This window comes from Mobula hypostoma, chromosome 1 (assembly GCF_963921235.1).
Source record: "Mobula hypostoma chromosome 1, sMobHyp1.1, whole genome shotgun sequence".
Lineage (NCBI taxonomy): Eukaryota > Metazoa > Chordata > Chondrichthyes > Myliobatiformes > Myliobatidae > Mobula > Mobula hypostoma.
The window spans coordinates 158,977,297-158,995,776 of NC_086097.1; the positions used below are offsets into that span (position 1 = coordinate 158,977,297).

At 41.7% G+C, this 18,480-nt stretch overlaps 1 protein-coding gene across 7 annotated transcripts in view; it reads left to right on the plus strand.

The window, feature by feature from the left end:
* The window catches only part of tsnare1 (T-SNARE Domain Containing 1), a 1,025,035-nt gene that overhangs the window by 844,634 nt on the left and 161,921 nt on the right, over positions 1-18,480 (plus strand). For all 7 annotated transcript variants that reach the window (XM_063040571.1, XM_063040581.1, XM_063040628.1 and 4 more), the window contains one exon: positions 15,051-15,168. In XM_063040571.1, the coding sequence (XP_062896641.1) occupies positions 15,051-15,146 (96 nt within the window). In that variant the 3' untranslated portion in view covers positions 15,147-15,168. The remainder of the gene's footprint in view (positions 1-15,050; positions 15,169-18,480) is intronic.

Sequence of the window (18,480 nt, forward strand, 5' to 3'; positions counted from 1 at the left end):
ACTACAAGATCACTAATTTTACCTGTCTCATTGCACAGGACTAGATCTAGGATAGCATGTTCCCTTGTAGGTTCAGTAACATGCTGTTCAAGAAAGACATCACACGTACACACTATGAAGTCCTCCTCAAGACTGCCTCGACCAACTTGAATCACCCAATCTATGTGCAAGTTAAAGTCTTCCATGCTGTTTCATTCTTACATGCCTTAGACATTTCTCTGTTCATTGCCTGTGCCACTATAAAGTTATTATTTGGTGGCCAATCGACAACTCCCACCGGTGATTTTTTTCCCTTTACTATTCCTAATCTCTCCCCAGATGGATTCAGCATTCTGTTCCTTAGATCTTATATCATCTCTCACTATCACCCTGATCTCATCTTTAATTAAGAACGCTACCCCACCTCCCTTACCTTCCTGCCTATCCCTACGTATTACCTGATATCCTTGAATATTTAATTCCCAATCCTCTTCACCCTACAATCACGTCTCTGTAATGGCCACCAATTCATACCCCTTTGTACTGATTTGTGCCACAAGTTCACTGACCTTATTTTGAATACTACAGGCACTCAGATAAAGTACTCTTACACTCCTTGTGCCTTTAAAATCTTGTAATCTTGTACTTTTTTGCACTTGACTTTTCTTCCGTCCACTCTTACTTTCCTCTTTTTTATCTTCTGCTTTTTCTTCATCCTTTCCCACACTTTTCTTTTTTACTTTATCCATACTCCTCCAATCTGTTGAACCCACTTCTCTACTACTTGGTTTAAAGCCGTAGTTATGTGATTCGCCAGGATCCAGGTCCCATCACAGTTCAGGTGGAGCCTGTCCCATTGGTACAGCTCCTTCCTTCCACAATACTGGTGCCAATTTCCCATGAATTCAAACCCACTTCTCCCACATCAATCCTTGAGCCATGCAGTTAACTCTTCTTGACCCTATGCTAATTTACACATGGCTCAGGTAGTAACCCAGAGATAACCACCTTTTTGGTTCTGCTTTTTAATTTAGAACCTAACTGCTCAAATTTCCTCAGCAGACCCTCTTTCCTCATTCTACCTATATTGTTGGTACCCACATAGATCACAACAACTGGATCTTTCCCCTCCCACTGCAAATCAGATAAGATGTCCCAAAACTGGGCATTAGGCAGGCAACACAGCCTTTGGGATGATCTTTCCTTGCAACAGAGAGTTCTGTCTATTCCCCTAACTATACTATCCCCAATTACCACTACATTTCTCTTCTCTGCCCCCTCTTGAATGGCTCCTGAGCCACGGTGCCACAGTTAGGTTCCTCATCCTACCTACAGCCCTCACTCTCATCCACAAGGTGAGCAAGAATCTCAGACCTGTTGGACAAGCTCAAGGGCTGAGGCTCCTCCAGCAGTGTCTCTTGGATCCCACTACCTGCCTCATTCACAGTCATACCCTCTTGTCCCTGAGCACAGTACGAATTTGAGGCAGCTAATCTAATAGGTGTGACTGCCTCCTGAAACAGAGAGTCCAGGTAACTCTCTCCCTCCCTGATGTGCCGCAGTGTTTGAAGCTCAGATTCCAGGACATCAACTTTGAGCCTGAGTTCCTCAATCAGCCAACACTTGCTGCAGATGTGGTCACCAGGAACCACAATGGGGTCCACCAGCTCCCACATCATGCAGCTACAGCACATCACCTGATCCTGCATCATCCCTACTTTATTTAATTAGCTATAATTTAGTGACTTTTTATTTAACCACTACAAAAGCCTTACGTGATACTTACCTGTGCCTCCTTGCCGAAGCCTCGTGAGCCAAGGCCTCAAGTTCCCACTCCTACACTGCTCCACTCACACAATGGCTGCTCTGCTTTGATACTGCTTTGCTTTTACTTTCTCCTGCTAATGAATTGTGAATCAATTGGTCTACCGCTAATACACCAAGCCCCAAAAAATGCTCTTTTTTTAAACTCTTCTTCCCAACCTGTGCGAAGCTCACTCTCTCTGCGAATCAATTGGTCCACCACTAATGCGCCAAGCCCCGTGAAACGCTCCTTTTTTAAAGCCTTCTCCCTGACCTCTATGAAGCTCTCTCCCTCTCTCTCTCTGCAAATCGATTGGTCTGACACTAATGCAACGAGCCCCTTGAAATACTCCTTTTTTAAAATCTGCTCCCGAACCTGGCAAAGTTATCTCTGTGAATTGATTGGTCCACCACTAATGCACCAAGTCCCGTGAAATGCTCCTTTTTTAAACTCTTCTCCCCAACCTGTGTGAAGCTCTCTCTCTCTGTCTGCAAATCAACTGCCCTGCCGCTAATGCCACTATATTCACTTTATTTGTAACCTTGCAATTCTTTTAAAAGCTTGTCCAATCACATTAGTCATGATTGATCGAATCTATTGCCACCTCCCTTTCAAATGAAGCCTCCTCTAGGATGTTAACTTGATGCAGGAATAAATTTAATCTACAAAAAAAAGAGGGTTGGTGTTCAGGATAGGCTGGTTCCACTAAATACTCGATCCATTCTTGTCAAATGAGGCAGCAATTATTTTTGTCAAGTGAGGCAGCAAATAATGTGGATATATTGTTTAGAAATAACTTTGAGGAAGATAAGTGTATGGGAGTTGATATGAATGCAAAGCTTTCCCCAAAATAAATAAGATTCATTTTGTTGTTTTTTAATATGATTTTCACATCTCTGCCTCCATCAAGGTTAAAATCAGCCGCACAATTTTCCTGAACAAAACTATATTGCCCATCCTCTTCCATTCATATTCATCTCTGTTTTCCCCACACAAGTGAATTTTTATACTTACTGGGGATTTGCAGATAACCAACAGGAGTACAATGGTGGGCCATCAAGAGAAACCTAGCTGACATTTACTATGTGTGACTGAGATTCCAATTGTGAAGTGGTAAAGGTGGAATGTGTTGGCACACAGACAGGTGTCTGGTTGCTATGTGGAGAGATAAGGTGCCAGAACAGCTGACGGTCTCTGTTAGGCTGAGATATTGTTGCTCAGTGTAGTTGCATTAAGTGTGGACAAATCAGCACAAAAGATTGTAGAATTTCAAGTAAATGTCTGTTTTTTGCAAATTGCATAATGTTGCTGCTGGTTTACAGAGCCTCAGGGCGAAAACTTGCCCAAGTTTCAAATATTCTTAAGCCCACATTGTGAATTCACACATGCGGCAGTTCACAGCATCATATGCGTTTATGCACTGTATGTTATATTAATACATTGAAATATGATTTAGAGACATAGTCATACTGATTGTTTATTTCAGGATAATTACATACTCGCAGCAGTTTTCATGTTGACCTTTAATGATTGATTGGCACAGGAGAACTTTTTATATTCGTGCACAGAATTTAAACGTCATGACCCAATCTCAAGTTTTTCTTGACAATGAGAAGCTGCCATTGTGAACAGTTCTCCTGGTGAAGATACTACCACAGTGCTGTTAGGGAAAAAGTTCTAGGATTTAGATCCAGTAATAATAATAAGGCATAGGTGATATATTTCAATGTCACTGTGTGCCAAGAGGATTTGTGAAGAATTCTTGTGTGTGCTGTGTTTGTTATGATTGAGGTTGAAGGCTTTGTACCTAGTATTGAATAAGTTTTGGTTACTTGTTGCAGTGCAGTTTGACACTAAATTACCAGAGTATTGATGAATCGGTATTTATCTAAGCAGGTTGGCAGTAGTTCATTACAGTCCTAATAGTATCTTTATGATGCAAGTGTTTAGAAACTATCAAGGTACTCACAACATCAGACTTGCTACTGTTCATCCATTTACAAAGCACGTGTAAGAACTATAATGGAATACTCACACTACCTAAGTTTCTGATCAAGGGAGACCCCAGTATGTGAATGGTGGCTGATTCCAAAATGGTGGCACCACCTAGTTGCAAGATAGTTAATTAACCATTTCAAGAAGTAGTGGTGGCCTGGATTTTTTTGTGATATGAAAGCTTAATTATTTTTGTGAGCCATTTACTTACTGGGTGTAGGCCAAGCACTGCTTCAGTACATGAGGAGTTGCAAATGGAACAGAACATTACGCAGCCATTTCCTCCTCTGAGTTTACGAAGAAGCTAAGATCTTTGATGAAGCATCTCAGGGTGGTTGGCCCTTGCAGTAAGGGCATCTCGCAACAGCCCTTGACCATTAACTTTGTGTCCTGTCTAGCCACAGGTAAATCCCCAGAGGACTGGTGAGTGGCTAATGTTGTACCTCTGATTAAGAAGGGAATAAGAGAAAATCTTGGGAACTATAGAAGGTGAGTGTCTCGTTAGTTGTAGGAAAATTGCTGGAGAACATTCTTAGGGAGAGGATGTATGAGCATTTGGAAACCCATGGCCTAAAAAGGGAAACCCAGCGTGGCTTTGTGTTTGGCAGGTCATGCCTTACTAGCTTGCTTGAGTTTTTTGACAAGGTAGTGAGAGAGATTGATGAAGATGTTGTTGTTATGTACCCCGTAACTGGGTTGCCAAACCAGCAGAAATGGATCACTCAGTTGGAGTCTGGATTACTAGAACTAAGAAAGTTTTATTAAAGAAACAAGCAACACAGTACTCTAATCAAAAGGATAATAAATGCAACAGTTCAGCAATGATAAACACACATGTACACAGAATTAGGATAACAGGATCAATCAAGCTCTATCGTTGTCTAGGGGTAAATGACCAGTTTCAAAGTGACGCAAAGTTCAGTTCAATTTAGTTCAGTTCAGTTCGCAGACAGTGGGGGGAAGGAGAGAGAGAGAGCAAAACGAATGAATATTCAAACGGCTTCCACACACAGACCTTCGCAGTCAGCTTTCGTGCAAGCCCTTTGTGATGTCATCTGAGGTCACTGACCGTGACCCCTCCGTTTCCAGATACGATCGTTTCTCTGCAGTGAACCCGGCACCCAGGCAAGGGTGGACACACACCAGGTTCCCGCCAATCGTGCCTTTCCACCCTGTGCGTCTATGGCTTGTCCCGCGACCAGCCGTCCAAAACTTCCCGCCGATTTGTGAGAGACACACCACTTCCAGGGTCTCGTTACCTCGGGGTGTCGTGTGTGTGTTGCCTTAGCGAACCTGTCCCTTTTTATCCCCCTGCTGGGGTATCGCCTGTCCATCACTTCAAACAGTTCAGGGTTCAAAGGGGGAGCCGATCTTGACAGCTCTCCTTCCATTACTCTCTCCCGTCCCTTCATTAACATTTCCAAATGCTGCTCCATTGTTTTCCTTATCTCTCTCTCTCTCCTGAAGACAGGTGGCAGACCAACTGCTGATCCCACTGGTGCCAGCACAGGACAGCTAACATCTTAATCTATGTGTATTCTCGTCACATTGTCTACATGATTTTAGTAAGGTGCTTGACAAAGTCCCTCATGGGAGACTGATCCAGAAGGTTAAGATGTATGGGGTCCACAGTGAATTTGCTGGTTGGAATTAGAACAGGCTTACACTTAGAAGACAGATAGTGGTTGAAGGGACTTAGTCAAGCTGGAATTCTGGAGATCTGTAATTAGTGGAGTTCCGCAGGGATCTGTGCCAGGACCCTGCTGTTTGTAGTGTGCATAAATGACCTAAATGAAAATATGGATGTGTCGGTTAGTAATTCTGCAGATGATCCCAAGATTGGTGGAGTTGTGGATAGTGTAGAAGACTGGCAAAGAATACAGCACAATATCAGTTTCAAATATGGGCTGAGAAATGGCAGATGGAGTTTAATCCAGATTAATGTGAAGTGTTGCACATTGGTAGGGCAATGCAAGGAGACAGTACCCATTTAAGGGCAAGATCCTTAACAATGTTGTTGAGCAGAGAGATCTTAGGATGCAAGTTCGTAGTTCTTTGAAAGTAGCTACACAGTTTATTAAGGTGGTTAAGAAGCCTTATGGAATGCTTGCTTTTATTAGTCGAGGCATTGAGTTCAAAAGTCAGGAGGTTATGTTGCAACTTTATAAAACCGTTTAGGCCATATTTAGGATATTACATACAGTTCTGGTCACCACTGTAGGAAGGTTGTTGAGGCTTTGGAGAGGATGCAGAAGAGGTTCACCAGGATGCTGCCTTGTCTAGAGGGCTATGCTATCACGAGAGGCTGGATAAACTTGGGTTGCTTCCTCTAGAGCGTCAGGGGCTGAGTGGATATCAGATAGAGGTTTACAAGACTATTGCAGGCATAGATAGAGTGGGCAGAGAGTATCTATTTCACAGGGTTGAAGTGTCTAATACCACAGGGCATTCTTTCAAGGTGGGAGGGGGTAGGTTCAAGGAGGACGTGAAGGGTAGGTGGGTAGGTTATTTATTCAGAGAGTGGTGGATGCCTGGAATGCACTGCCTGGTATGATAGTACAGGGGTCCCCAACCTTTTTTGCACCACGGACCAGTTTAATATTGGCAATATTCTTGCGGACCGGCCGACTTGGGGTGGTGGGGAGGCGTTCAAGTAGCGTTAAACTCACCTCAACATGTCTTTTACAGTTAGGGTTGCCAAACTCACTCCCAAATAAGGGACAAAAGTAGCAGTCAAATCCCGGGACACTTTACCCCAGGAAAGACTACCATGACCATGAAGCCTTGCGCGGGCACCTGTGTGCGCATGCTTTACGTGCGTGTTATGTGACGTGCACATGCGCATATGTGCCGATTTCGGTTTTGCCTTCATCTTCCCGACTATACTGTAAATACATTATTTCTACTTTATATAGGCTGTGTATTTATCATATCATTCCTGTTTTTACTATATGTTAGTGTTATTTTCGGTTTTATGTGTTATTTAGTATGATTTGTTAGGTTATTTTCTGGGTCTGGGAACGCTCAAAAATTTCTCCCATATAAATTAATGGTAATTGCTTCTTCACTTCACGCCATTTCGGCATGAAAAGTTTCATAGGAATGTTCTACCTTAGCGGGGGAAATACAGACAAGGGCGGTCCCGTATGGGACAAACCAATTTAGCCCAATATACGGGATGTCCCAGCAAATACGGGACAGTTGGCAACCCTATGTTCAAGTTCAACAGTGCCTGACAGGGAATGAGGGAAGGTGCAGCTGACTCGTATTGTTTCCTCACGGCCCGGTAGCACATGCTTTGCGGCCCAGTACTGGTCCGCGGCCCGGTGGTTGGGGTAGTAGATGCAAATACATGAGAGGCTTTTAAAAGACATTTGGGTAGGCACATGGATGCAAGGAAGATGGAGGGATATGGACATTGTGTAGGTAGGAGGATTAGTGCTTTGGTGTTTTTGACTTGCTTCTTCATTTGTTCAGCACAACATTGCAGGCCAAGTGGCCTTTTCCTGTGGTGTACTGTTCTATATTCTATGTAATAAGGTCCTGGATCTAAATTGCCTGGGTCTGATCAAACAACCATGTACCATTAGAGAGGTATTGCTCCATTCAGTGGAACATTTTCCACCTGATTTCCATTGTGTGTAATTTTGACTAGGGCCTTTGATACAACACCGCCTGAACTGCCATCCCTCTCTTACATTAAGTTCTTTTGCCCACTCTTGTCTTTAATAGAAGGCAGAAACTGAGATGTCATATCAGTCATGTAATTAGGAGGGAGTATCCTGATAACCACGGTGATACCAAGACCATCTATGAGCATTTACATAACTTAATTGATGGTTGGAAGCAGAATGTTAGCCCGGATAGAGTATTGTGAGCAGTTTTAGGTCACAAAAGCTAAGAAAATTTGACTGGCGCTGGAGACAGTCAAGAGGAGGTTCGAGAGAATGATCCTGAGAATGAAAGGATTCGTGAATGAGGAATGTTTGATGGCTCTGTGCCTGTACTTACTGGAAGTTGGAATAATGAGGGGGTATTTCATTGAAGTGTATTAAATGTTTAAAAGCCTGGATGGAGTGATGTGGAGAGAATAGTGAGGGAGTCCAGGACCAGTGGGCACAGCCTCAGAATGGAAGGATTTCTCTTTAAAACAGAAATGAAGAGGAATTTCATAAACTAGAGGACAGCAAATCTGTGGAATTAATACTCATGGACGGATGTGGAGGCCAAATCAGTGGGTATATTTAAAAGTAGAGGCTGATAGTTTCTTGATTTGTAAGGGTGTCAAAAGTTATTGGGAGAAGGAAAGAGAATAGGGTTGAGAGGGATAATATACCCAGCAGCCACTTTATTAGGTATATCAGTTACCTAAGAAAGTGGCCACTGAATGTGTGTTCATTGTCTTTTGCTGGTGTGGCCCATCCACTTCAAGGTTCAATGTGCTTTATGTTCAAAGATGCTCTTCTGCACACCACTGTTGTAATGTGTGGTTATTTGACTTACTGTCCCCTTCCAGTCAGCTTGAACCTGTCTAGCCTTCCACCCCGACCTTTCTCATAAACAAAGCATTTTTGACACACAACTGATGCTTTCTGGATGTTCTTTGTTTTTTGCACCATTCTCTAAACTCTAGAGACTGTTTTGTGTGAAAATCCCAGGAGTTCAGCAGTGTCTAAGATTCTCAAACCACCCCAAGTGCCAACAATCATTCCAGTGTCAAAGTCACTTAGATCACATTTCTTCCTCATGCTGGTGTTTGGTCTGAACCTGAAAAACAACCAACTCGCTTGACCATATTTGCCTGCATTTATACATTGAGTTGCTGCCACATGATTGGCTGATTAGAGACTTGCATTAACAAGCAGCTGTACAGGTACACCTAATGAAGTGTAAATCAGTCATGATGGAATGATGGAGCAGATATGATGGGCCAAGTGGCCGAATTCTGCTATTATGTCTTATGGTCTTATAGCGTTTTGTTTTTGAGAAGGAAACACCTGCACAATTTTCTAGTTTGTCAAAAAAGAACCCAGGGTCTAGCTGAATGAAAACAGGTTGGGTAGATATTTAGTAAATTCAGGAACATTACAGTTGCAATACTGTGATGAGGATTTTGGTAAGTCTCATAAGTTTCGCTGTTGTATTCATTTCTTAATTGTATAAATTGCATAAGCTGAAAACTGGAAAAAAATAGATTATACCCGTGGTATTTCTGATTAAAATGCTTCATTTCCTTTCATGGTCTGTGATTATTCATCTGAGACGTCAGAGTCATTCATACAACTGTCTCCTCCCAGAAATTGCTTATTATTCACGACTAGATGGGGGCAGAAATATTTCTGATCTTTTGGGTTGTGAGCATTTCTTTATGTACTGTAGCACGCTTCTTCCTCTTACTGATATGCAGTTAGTTCCGTGTTGCAGCATCCCCACGTTCACAGCATGTGTTTTGCTCTTCTATATCTGCTTCTTGAGCCAAATTCGATCACTTAGCTTGACAGTAATGGTAGAGTAAGGAATATAATATACCATGCTATGCACTTACACATTGTGGTGGAGTACAATTGTACTTCAACGATGATTAATATCACCTCAGCCATGTTATGAATATCAATATGTAAGCTGCTAAGTTCCCTCGGAGTCTGTTGGTGAGAATTCAGCCTGGTATGGAAACACCAATGCCCTTGAATGGAAAATCCTACATAAAGTAGTGGACACTGCCCAGTCACAAACGAGAAAATCCGCAGATACCAGGAATCCAAGCAACACACATAAGATGCTGGAGGAACTCAGCAGACCAGGTAGCACCTGTGGAAAAGAGTAAACAAGCGACGCTTCAGGCCAAGACCCATCGAGGACCTGCTGAGTTCCTCCACCATTTTTGAGTGTATTGCTTGGACCAGTCCAATCTATCATGAGTAAAACTACCCAAAACTGAGCACATCAGCTTGGGGCATTGTCACAGGAAAGCAGCGTGCATTATCAGGGACCCCCCCCCCCCCCCGCCACCTTGGGCATGCTCTCTTCTCACTGCTGCCAACAGAATGAAGGTACAGAAGCTTCAGTTCTCACACCACCAGGTTCAAAAACAGTTATTACTGCTCAACCATCAGGCTCGTAAACCAGAGGGGATAATTTCACTCTCCCCATCACTAAAATGTTCCCACACCTCTGGACTCCCTTTCAAGGACTCTTCATATCATGTTCTAGACATTTATTGCTTATTTATTTATAATGATTATTTCTTTCTTCTTGTATTTACAGTGTGTTGCCTTCTGCACACTGGATAAGTCCCCTAGTTGGTGCGGTCTTTCATTGATTCTATTATGGTTATTATCCTATTATTGATTTATTAAATATGCCTGCAAGAAAATGAATCTCAGGATTGAATATGGTGACATACATGTACTTAGATAATGAATTTAATTTGAACTTTGAACCTAAAACCCAAGGAGACACTTACCAGTTCCTCCCCAATATGATTAATTAATTCAGTCTTTCTGAGAAATGTGTGTTGAAGCAATGATTATTTCTTCCAAATTGAAATTTTGACAAGCCATGGCCAAATGCATGAGCTTAAAGACCCGAGAAGTTAAAATTTAAACTCAGTCTTTTTCTGATCTCCTGGGGTTCTTAAAAATAATCCATCTTAATAGGAAGAACATTTGTTTACAGGCTACGTTCAGCTTCTGCTGAAGTGAGATTGCAACCAAAGCTCCAATTTTAATTCCCAGCCGCTGATAATGTTACGGATTTGACAGTATGCTAGTCACCCTTAACACATCACATCTGTGCCCTGTGCCATCTGAATAGGCATAAATTTAATACTGTTCAAGTCCTGTGACAACTTTATTGAGATCCAAAGTTGACTGTCCTAGTATTATTATTCCTATAAATAAATATGGGAAAATTCATAAATTTAAATGATTCACTGTGAAATCATATAAATAAGCTTTGATTTCTTTCTTAATTTTAGGTACATTTTATATATTTTTTGAATTTAGATTCAGTGGTCCTTAAGAGATACAGTATGTGTGTCATATACTGTATGACACTTTTATGCATAACTGTGAACTCTTTATATAAACCGTAAGACTGAAATTTCTCTGAATACAAATCCAGTGACTGCCAGGAACAGTGGTGGAAGGAGATCTGATATGGTGTTTAGGAGGCTGTTACATGGACTCTTGAACATGCAGGGAGTGGAGGGATATGGATCATGAAAGAATTTAATACAATTCAGCATCATGTTCGCCACTGATATCAAGGCTGGGGGGCCTATTCCTGTGTTATACTATTCTCTATTCTAAAACAAAAAATATTGTTCTTTCAAGCAAAATGCAAAATACCAAAGATAATTTTCAATTGTTCTTGATATTAAAAAGCCCTGAAAAAATGAAACTTACTTTAATACGATGCATTCAATGTTTATTGTCAATTTAACCATAATTACTGCTGCAAAACATTTTGTGTCTGGATGTGTGTTTGTGTGTGTGTGTGTCTGTGTGTGTGTGTGTATATGGGGACTGCATGTCCCTCAGAAATACTTAAACATGCAATTGATTTCAGAAAGAAAATATTTTAAGGTTCATGTATTGGTTTATGCAGCTTCAACCATCCTTCCATGCATATGTTCCAGCCCTTATGTTATGCTCCAAAAGTAATAAAAGGTCTAGTTCAAAATTATGCTTTTGACTGTATGTAAAAAAAATCCTGTAAGCAAGAATAAATTGTTCAACTCATTTGATAACATTACCATTGCTTGGTGCCTGGGGTCTCCTTGAACTAATTCTTCATAACATTTGACACTAAGAAGTGGGAAAGCCATACCTCTGAGATTGGTGGTCTTTGTCTGCACTTTGCTCCAAGAACAGTTGTGAAAGCGGTAGACTCACTGCTGACTGTATGTCCTAATCTAGACTACTCACACAAAATCAAAGTTGCTGGTGACTGCAGCAGGCCAGGCAGCATCTCTAGGAAGAGGTACAGTCGACGCTTCGGGCCGAGACCCTTCGTCAGGACTAACTGAAGGAAGAGCTAGTAAGAGATTTGAAAGTGGGAGGGGGAGGGGGAGATCCAAAATGATAGAAGACAGGAGGGGGAGGGATGGAGCCAAGAGCTGGACAGTTGATAGGCAAAAGGGATACGAGAGGATCATGGGACAGGAGGCCCAGGGAGAAGGAAAAGGGGGAGGGGCGGAAAAAACCCTGAGGATGTTCACCAGCAACTTTGATGTGCGTTCCTTGAATTTCCAGCATCTGCAGAATTCCTCATGTTTGCGTTTTTATACTCACACAAAATGCTGGGGGAACTCAGCAGGCCGGGCAGCATCTCTGGAAAAAAGTACAGTTGACGTTTCGGGCCGAGACCCTTCGATAGGACTGGACTGCTGAGTTCCTCCAGCAGAGATACAGAGGAGCAGATTGGGAGGCAGATTTGGAAAGGTGCAAAAATAACAGGGTTGTTATCATGGGTGACTTTAACTTCCCTAAAATTGATTGGCACCTGATTAGTCCCAAGGGTTTAGATGGAGCAGAGTTTGTTAAGTGTGGCCAGGACGGATTCCTGTCACAGTATGTGGACAGGCCGACCGGGGGAATGCCATACTAGATCTAGCACTAGGTAATGAACCGGGTCAGGTCACAGATCTCTCAGTGGGTGAGCATCTGGGGGACAGTGACCACTGCTCCCTGGCCTTTAGCATTATCATGGAAAAGGATAGAATCAGAGAGGACAGGAAAATTTTTAACTGGGGAAAGGCAAATTATGAGGCTGTAAGGCTAGAACTTGCGGGTGTGAATTGGGATGATCTTTTTGCAGGGAAACGTACTATGGACATGTGGTCGATGTTTAGAGATCTCTTGAGGGATATTAGGGATAACTTTGTCCCGGTGAGGAAGATAAAGAATGGTAGGGTGAAGGAACCATGGGTGACAAGTGAGGTGGAAAATCTAGTCAGGTGGAAGAAGGCAGCATACATGAGTTTTAGGAAGCAAGGATCAGATGGGTCTATTGAGGAATATAGGGAAGCAAGAAAGGAGCTTAAGAAGGGGCTGCGAAGAGCAAGAAGGGGGCATGAGAAGGCCTTGGCGAGTAGGGTAAAGGAAAACCCCAAGGCATTCTTCAATTATGTGAAGAAAAAAAGGATGACAGGAGTGAAGGTAGGACCGATTAGAGGTAAAGGTGGGAAGATGTGCCTGGAGACTCTGGAAGTGAGCGAGGTCCTCAATGAATACTTCTCTTCGGTATTCACCAATGAGAGGGAACTTGATGCTGGTGAGGACAATATGAGTGAGCTTGATGTTCCGAAGCATGTTGATATTAAGGGAGAGGAGGTGTTGGAGTTGTTAAAATACATTAGGACGGATAAGTCCCCGGGGCCTGACGGAATATTCCCCAGGCTGCTCCACGAGGTGAGAGAAGAGATTGCTGAGCCTCTGGCTAGGATCTTTATGTCCTCGTTGTCCACGGGAATGGTACCAGAGGATTGGAGGGAGGCGAATGTTGTCCCCTTGTTCAGAAAAGATAGTAGGGATAGTCTGGGTAATTATAGACCAGTGAGCCTTACGTCTGTGGTGGGAAAGCTGTTGGAAAAGATTCTTAGAGATAGGATCTATAGGCATTTAGAGAATCATGGTCTGATCAGGGACAGTCAGCATGGCTTTGTGAAGGGTAGATCGTGTCTAACAAGCCTGATAGAGTTCTTTGAGGAGGTGACCAGGCATATAGATGAGGGTAGTGCAGTGGATGTGATCTAAATGGATTTTAGTAAGGCATTTGACAAGGTTCCACACGGTAGGCTTATTCAGAAAGTTAGAAGGCATGGAATCCAGGGAAGTTGGGCCAGGTGGATTCAGAATTGGCTTGCCTGCAGAAGGCAGAGGGTGGTGGTGGAGGGAGTACATTCAGATTGGAGGATTGTGACTAGTGGTGTCCCACAAGGATCTGTTCTGGGACCTCTACTTTTCGTGATTTTTATTAACGACCTGGATGTGGGGGTAGAAGGGTGGGTTGGCAAGTTTGCAGATGACACAAAGGTTGGTGGTGTTGTAGATAGTGTAGAGGATTGTCAAAGATTGCAGAGAGACATTGATAGGATGCAGAAGTGGGCTGAGAAGTGGCAGATGGAGTTCAACCCAGAGAAGTGTGAGGTGGTACACTTTGGAAGGACAAACTCCAAGGCAGAGTACAAAGTAAATGGCAGGATACTTGGTAGTGTGGAGGAGCAGAGGGATCTCGGGGTACATGTCCACAGATCCCTGAAAGTTGCCTCACAGGTGGATAGGGTAATTAAGAAAGCTTATGGGGTGTTAGCTTTCATAAGTCGAGGGATAGAGTTTAAGAGTCGCGATGTAATGAAGCAGCTCTATAAAACTCTGGTTAGGCCACACTTGCAGTACTGTGTACATTTCTGGTCACCTCACTATAGGAAGGATGTGGAAGCATTGGAAAGGGTACAGAGGAGATTCACCAGGATGTTGCCTGGTTTAGAGAGTATGCATTATGATCAAAGATTAAGGGAGCTCGGGCTTTACTTTTTGGAGAGAAGGAGGATGAGAGGAGACATGATAGAGATGTACAAGATAATAAGAGGAATAGATAGAGTGGATAGCCAACGCCTCTTCTCCAGGGCACCACTGCTCAATACAAGAGGACATGGCTTTAAGGTAAGGGGTGGGAAGTTCAAGGGGGATATTAGAGGAAGGTTTTTTACTCAGAGAGTGGTTGGTGCGTGGAATGCACTGCCTGAGTCAGTGGTGGAGGCAGATACACTAGTGAAGTTTAAGAGACTACTAGACAGGTATATGGAGGAATTTAAGGTGGGGGGTTATATAGGAGGCAGGGTTTGAGGGTCGGCACAACATTGTGGGCCGAAGGGCCTGTGCTGTGCTGTACTATTCTATGTTCTATGTTCTATTTTATGTATGTTGCTTGGTTTTCCAGCATCTGCAGATTTTCTCTTGTTTGTGTATTCTAGGCTGCTAACTTAAGATGCAACTTCCTACTTTAAAGAGGATAAGAACCTTTTGCGATTTATAGCCCCTTCCATAGGCTCTAGTGGTCCCACAGGAATTTTCTAATGTATTGAGTCAATGAAAAATGGTGTTGAATATTTTGATGAGTGTGAATGATAATTTTATAACTACCTAGTTTGATTATAGTGATCTGTAATGGCCAGCATGGAAAATTTCTGTGGGTTACTTCTTAAATTTTAAAGGGGCTAAGCATCACTGCAGTAAATCACATCAATTGTTTCTTTGATTTCTTCCAGAAGAGAGCGCGGAAGATGAAATGCTGCTTCCTTCTAGCCACTTTAGTTATTTTGGCAGTCATCATTATCATTATTGCGGCGTCAGTAAAGCATTGAACTTTTGGCATTATACCTACAGGTAAGGCCCCTGTATTCTTATTTAATGATGGGATTCACTCAAATGCAATGCTTGATCAAAAGTTCAGCTAAAATTTACAATGTTCATTAACGTTTTGGCTAGAAATTCCTTCTCTGTCTGTTGCACTAAATGTGCATTATAATGGTATGAAATCAGATTCCTCTGACTTCAATGGGATTATATTACTATGCAATGCCTTTAATCTATTGCAAGTGACTGAAGTTAAATCTAACCTCCCCTTAATATGTAATTTATTATAATAAAGGGTCACTGAACCTTTTGAGATTAAACTTTTCATTTGTAATCTGTGTTGAGTTATTGTGCAATGAGGGAATATGGGAAGAGATCTTTTCTATAGAATGTCATAGTTGTTAGTGTGCTGTTCAAGAACTACACTTGACCAAAGCCTGGAGAAGACCTTCCGTTTTTTTTTTGTATCTACTGTGTAAAGTCATATCGTAACAATAGCAATCAGATCAAGCTTAGATAAGTAAGCTACAATGATATGCATAAAACTGATAAAAAAAACTGTTGTTCTTATACTCCATATAATATTGTAGATTTTATTCCTCGTCATGTAACTGCCTAGGTGTAATTGGAAATCACACTTTACTGTTTTCATGAATAGGTTCACCCTGCCAACTTTAAATAGACAAATAAATAGCATAAGATAGAAAAATTAAAGTATCAGTTATTCAATCGATAGGAAGACTTGAAATCAAGTAGCTTCTAAAGGCTTGTTCTGCAATTCAATCAGAGCATAGTTGATATACCTGAAATGTGTTTTCTCCTTATTCCCTAATATATTTATCCGCTAAGTGTCTGGCAAAGGGAAAATTGAAAATCCACTCAAGATGATTAGCATTGTGGAATGCGAGAGTTCCAAATTCTCACTGTCCTCTACTGGTAGCTATTTATTCCTAACTTTCAGATTAAAACTTCTTACTTTGACTGTAATATTACACCCAACAGACAAATACAATGCACAAATTAAAATAAAGTAGCTATGATTCTGTGTGAAGGAGATTGGAAGTCTAGCAACTTAAGGGAATGATACTAAATATAATTGAAAGAGCCAAAAAAAAATAAGCCATGTAATTTGCAAATGAGGCATCTGAAATAATGTATACTATTTTATTTATATTCGTTGCATTTTAACCTAATGTATACAAGGACTTTCTTAAGCAAGAAATATGAACAAGAGGTGTGTAAAACAATAGAAATGTTTAGTTTCCATATTTACAATGAATGCCATCTCAATATTAAGTAGCATCAAATATAAGAGAAAATTTAAGTACTGCATAGGGCAAAACATGCTGGAATTTAAAGTCATAGAGTTACAGTTTGTAGCACAGAAACTGTTGCGTACCATATCTATGCTGATATCTTTGCCAATTCCATCTGCCCACATCCTTCCTTTCCTTGCCTAGTTAAATAGCTGTCTGAATGTCTCTCAAAAGTTGTTATATCTGATTCAAGTGGCTGTGCAAAATCTTATCCCTCTGATTTCTTACCCTCACCTAAAACCTATGTTCTCTTCTTTTTGGTGCCCTACCATGAGCAAAAGAGTCTGCCTTTCTACTCCATTCATGCCTCTTAGAATTTCATATTCTTCTATTAGGTAAACCTCTTGGCCTCCTTTGATTGAAGGAAACACAGCCTATCCAATCCCTCTGCACAACTAATGTCCTCCAATTCAGGCAGCATGCTGGTGAATCCTCTCTAAACTCACTCCATCTCAGCTACATAATTCCTATAGTGTAAAAACCAGAATTGCACACACAACATGAAGTGCAGCCAGAGTGTATTTTGTAAAGTTGCAGCATAACCTCCCAACATTTATATACTTTTCCATACTTTTCCATGATTTGTGAAAACAAACATGCCATAACTCTTCGTCACCACTCTGTCTACCTGTGTTGCCACTTTCAAAGAACTATGGATTTAAACTCCAAGGTCCTTCCATTCATTAATGTTCCTTCGTGCACTACCATTTAGGAAGCTAAGGAATATTGATGCCACATTGACACCAAGGCCCACAAAGCTCACCAACACTTTTACTTCTTTGAGAGGGTAAAGCAGTTTGGCATATCCCTGTCAATCCTTACCAATTTTTATCCATGCACTATAGAAGGTATCCTGCCTGGATATTTAACAGTTTGGTCTGGCAACTGTTCTGCATGTGATGGCAGAAAACTGCAGAGAGCTATGTACTTAGCTCAGTTCATCACAGGAACCAGTCCCCCTTCCATGTCTATACATCTCAGATCCTCAGTAAAGCAGCCAGCATAATCAAAGATCCCACCCATGCTGCTCTCTTACATTGGGCAGAAGATACAAAAACCTGAAAGCACGTACCACCAGGATCAAAGACAGCTTCTATCCCACAGTTATTAGACAATTAATTGTTCCCTAGTACAATAAGATGCACTCTTGACCTCACAATCTACCTTGTTATCATCTTACAGCTTATTGTTTACATGCACTGCACTTTCTCTGTGGCTGTTACACTTCATTCTGCATTGCAATTGTGTTACCTTGTTCTACCTTAATGCACTGTGTAATGATTTGATCTGAATGAATAGCATGCAAGACAAGCTTTTCACCGTACCTTAGTATATGTGACAATAGTAAACCAATTCCCAATTCCAGTGCTGTTTATTGTGTGTATCCTGTTCCTGTTTTGCTTCCCCAAATACATCACCTTGCATTTGTCAGAAAAAAATCCATCTGCCAATGATCCACAAAACTTTCCATCTGATCTATATCCTGCTGTTGCATTGGCAAACTTCCTCCTTGTCCACAACACCATCAACTTCTGTGGCAGCTTCAAATTTACTGAACATTCCTTCTGCATTTACATACAAGTCATTAATAAATATCAAAATAACATGCACCAATCCCTGCAGCCTTCAGGACTGTCCCTCAAGAGACCCCTCAAACCATGGCCATGTATTTCGTATCCCTAATCACTACCCCTGTAGATAAATCCAATCCCTTGGAGTTTTTTTTTCTGCTACTGATATAGACTCACCAGCATGTAGTTATCTAACTTATTCTTCTTGTTTTTCTTGAACAGAGGAACCACGTGTGCTGGCCTCCAGAAGTCTGGTCCCTCACCTGTAGTTTACAAAGATATGAAAATCTCCATCAGAATCCCAGCTATTTCTTTCTTTGCTTCCCATAACATTGTGAGATGGGTCTCATTAGGCTCTGTGGATCTGTCCATTTTTTTATGCTCATAGTTCTCTAACACACAATTCCTTCTTAACGTTAACGAGCTCTAGAATCCCTCTACCTGAACTCTTCATC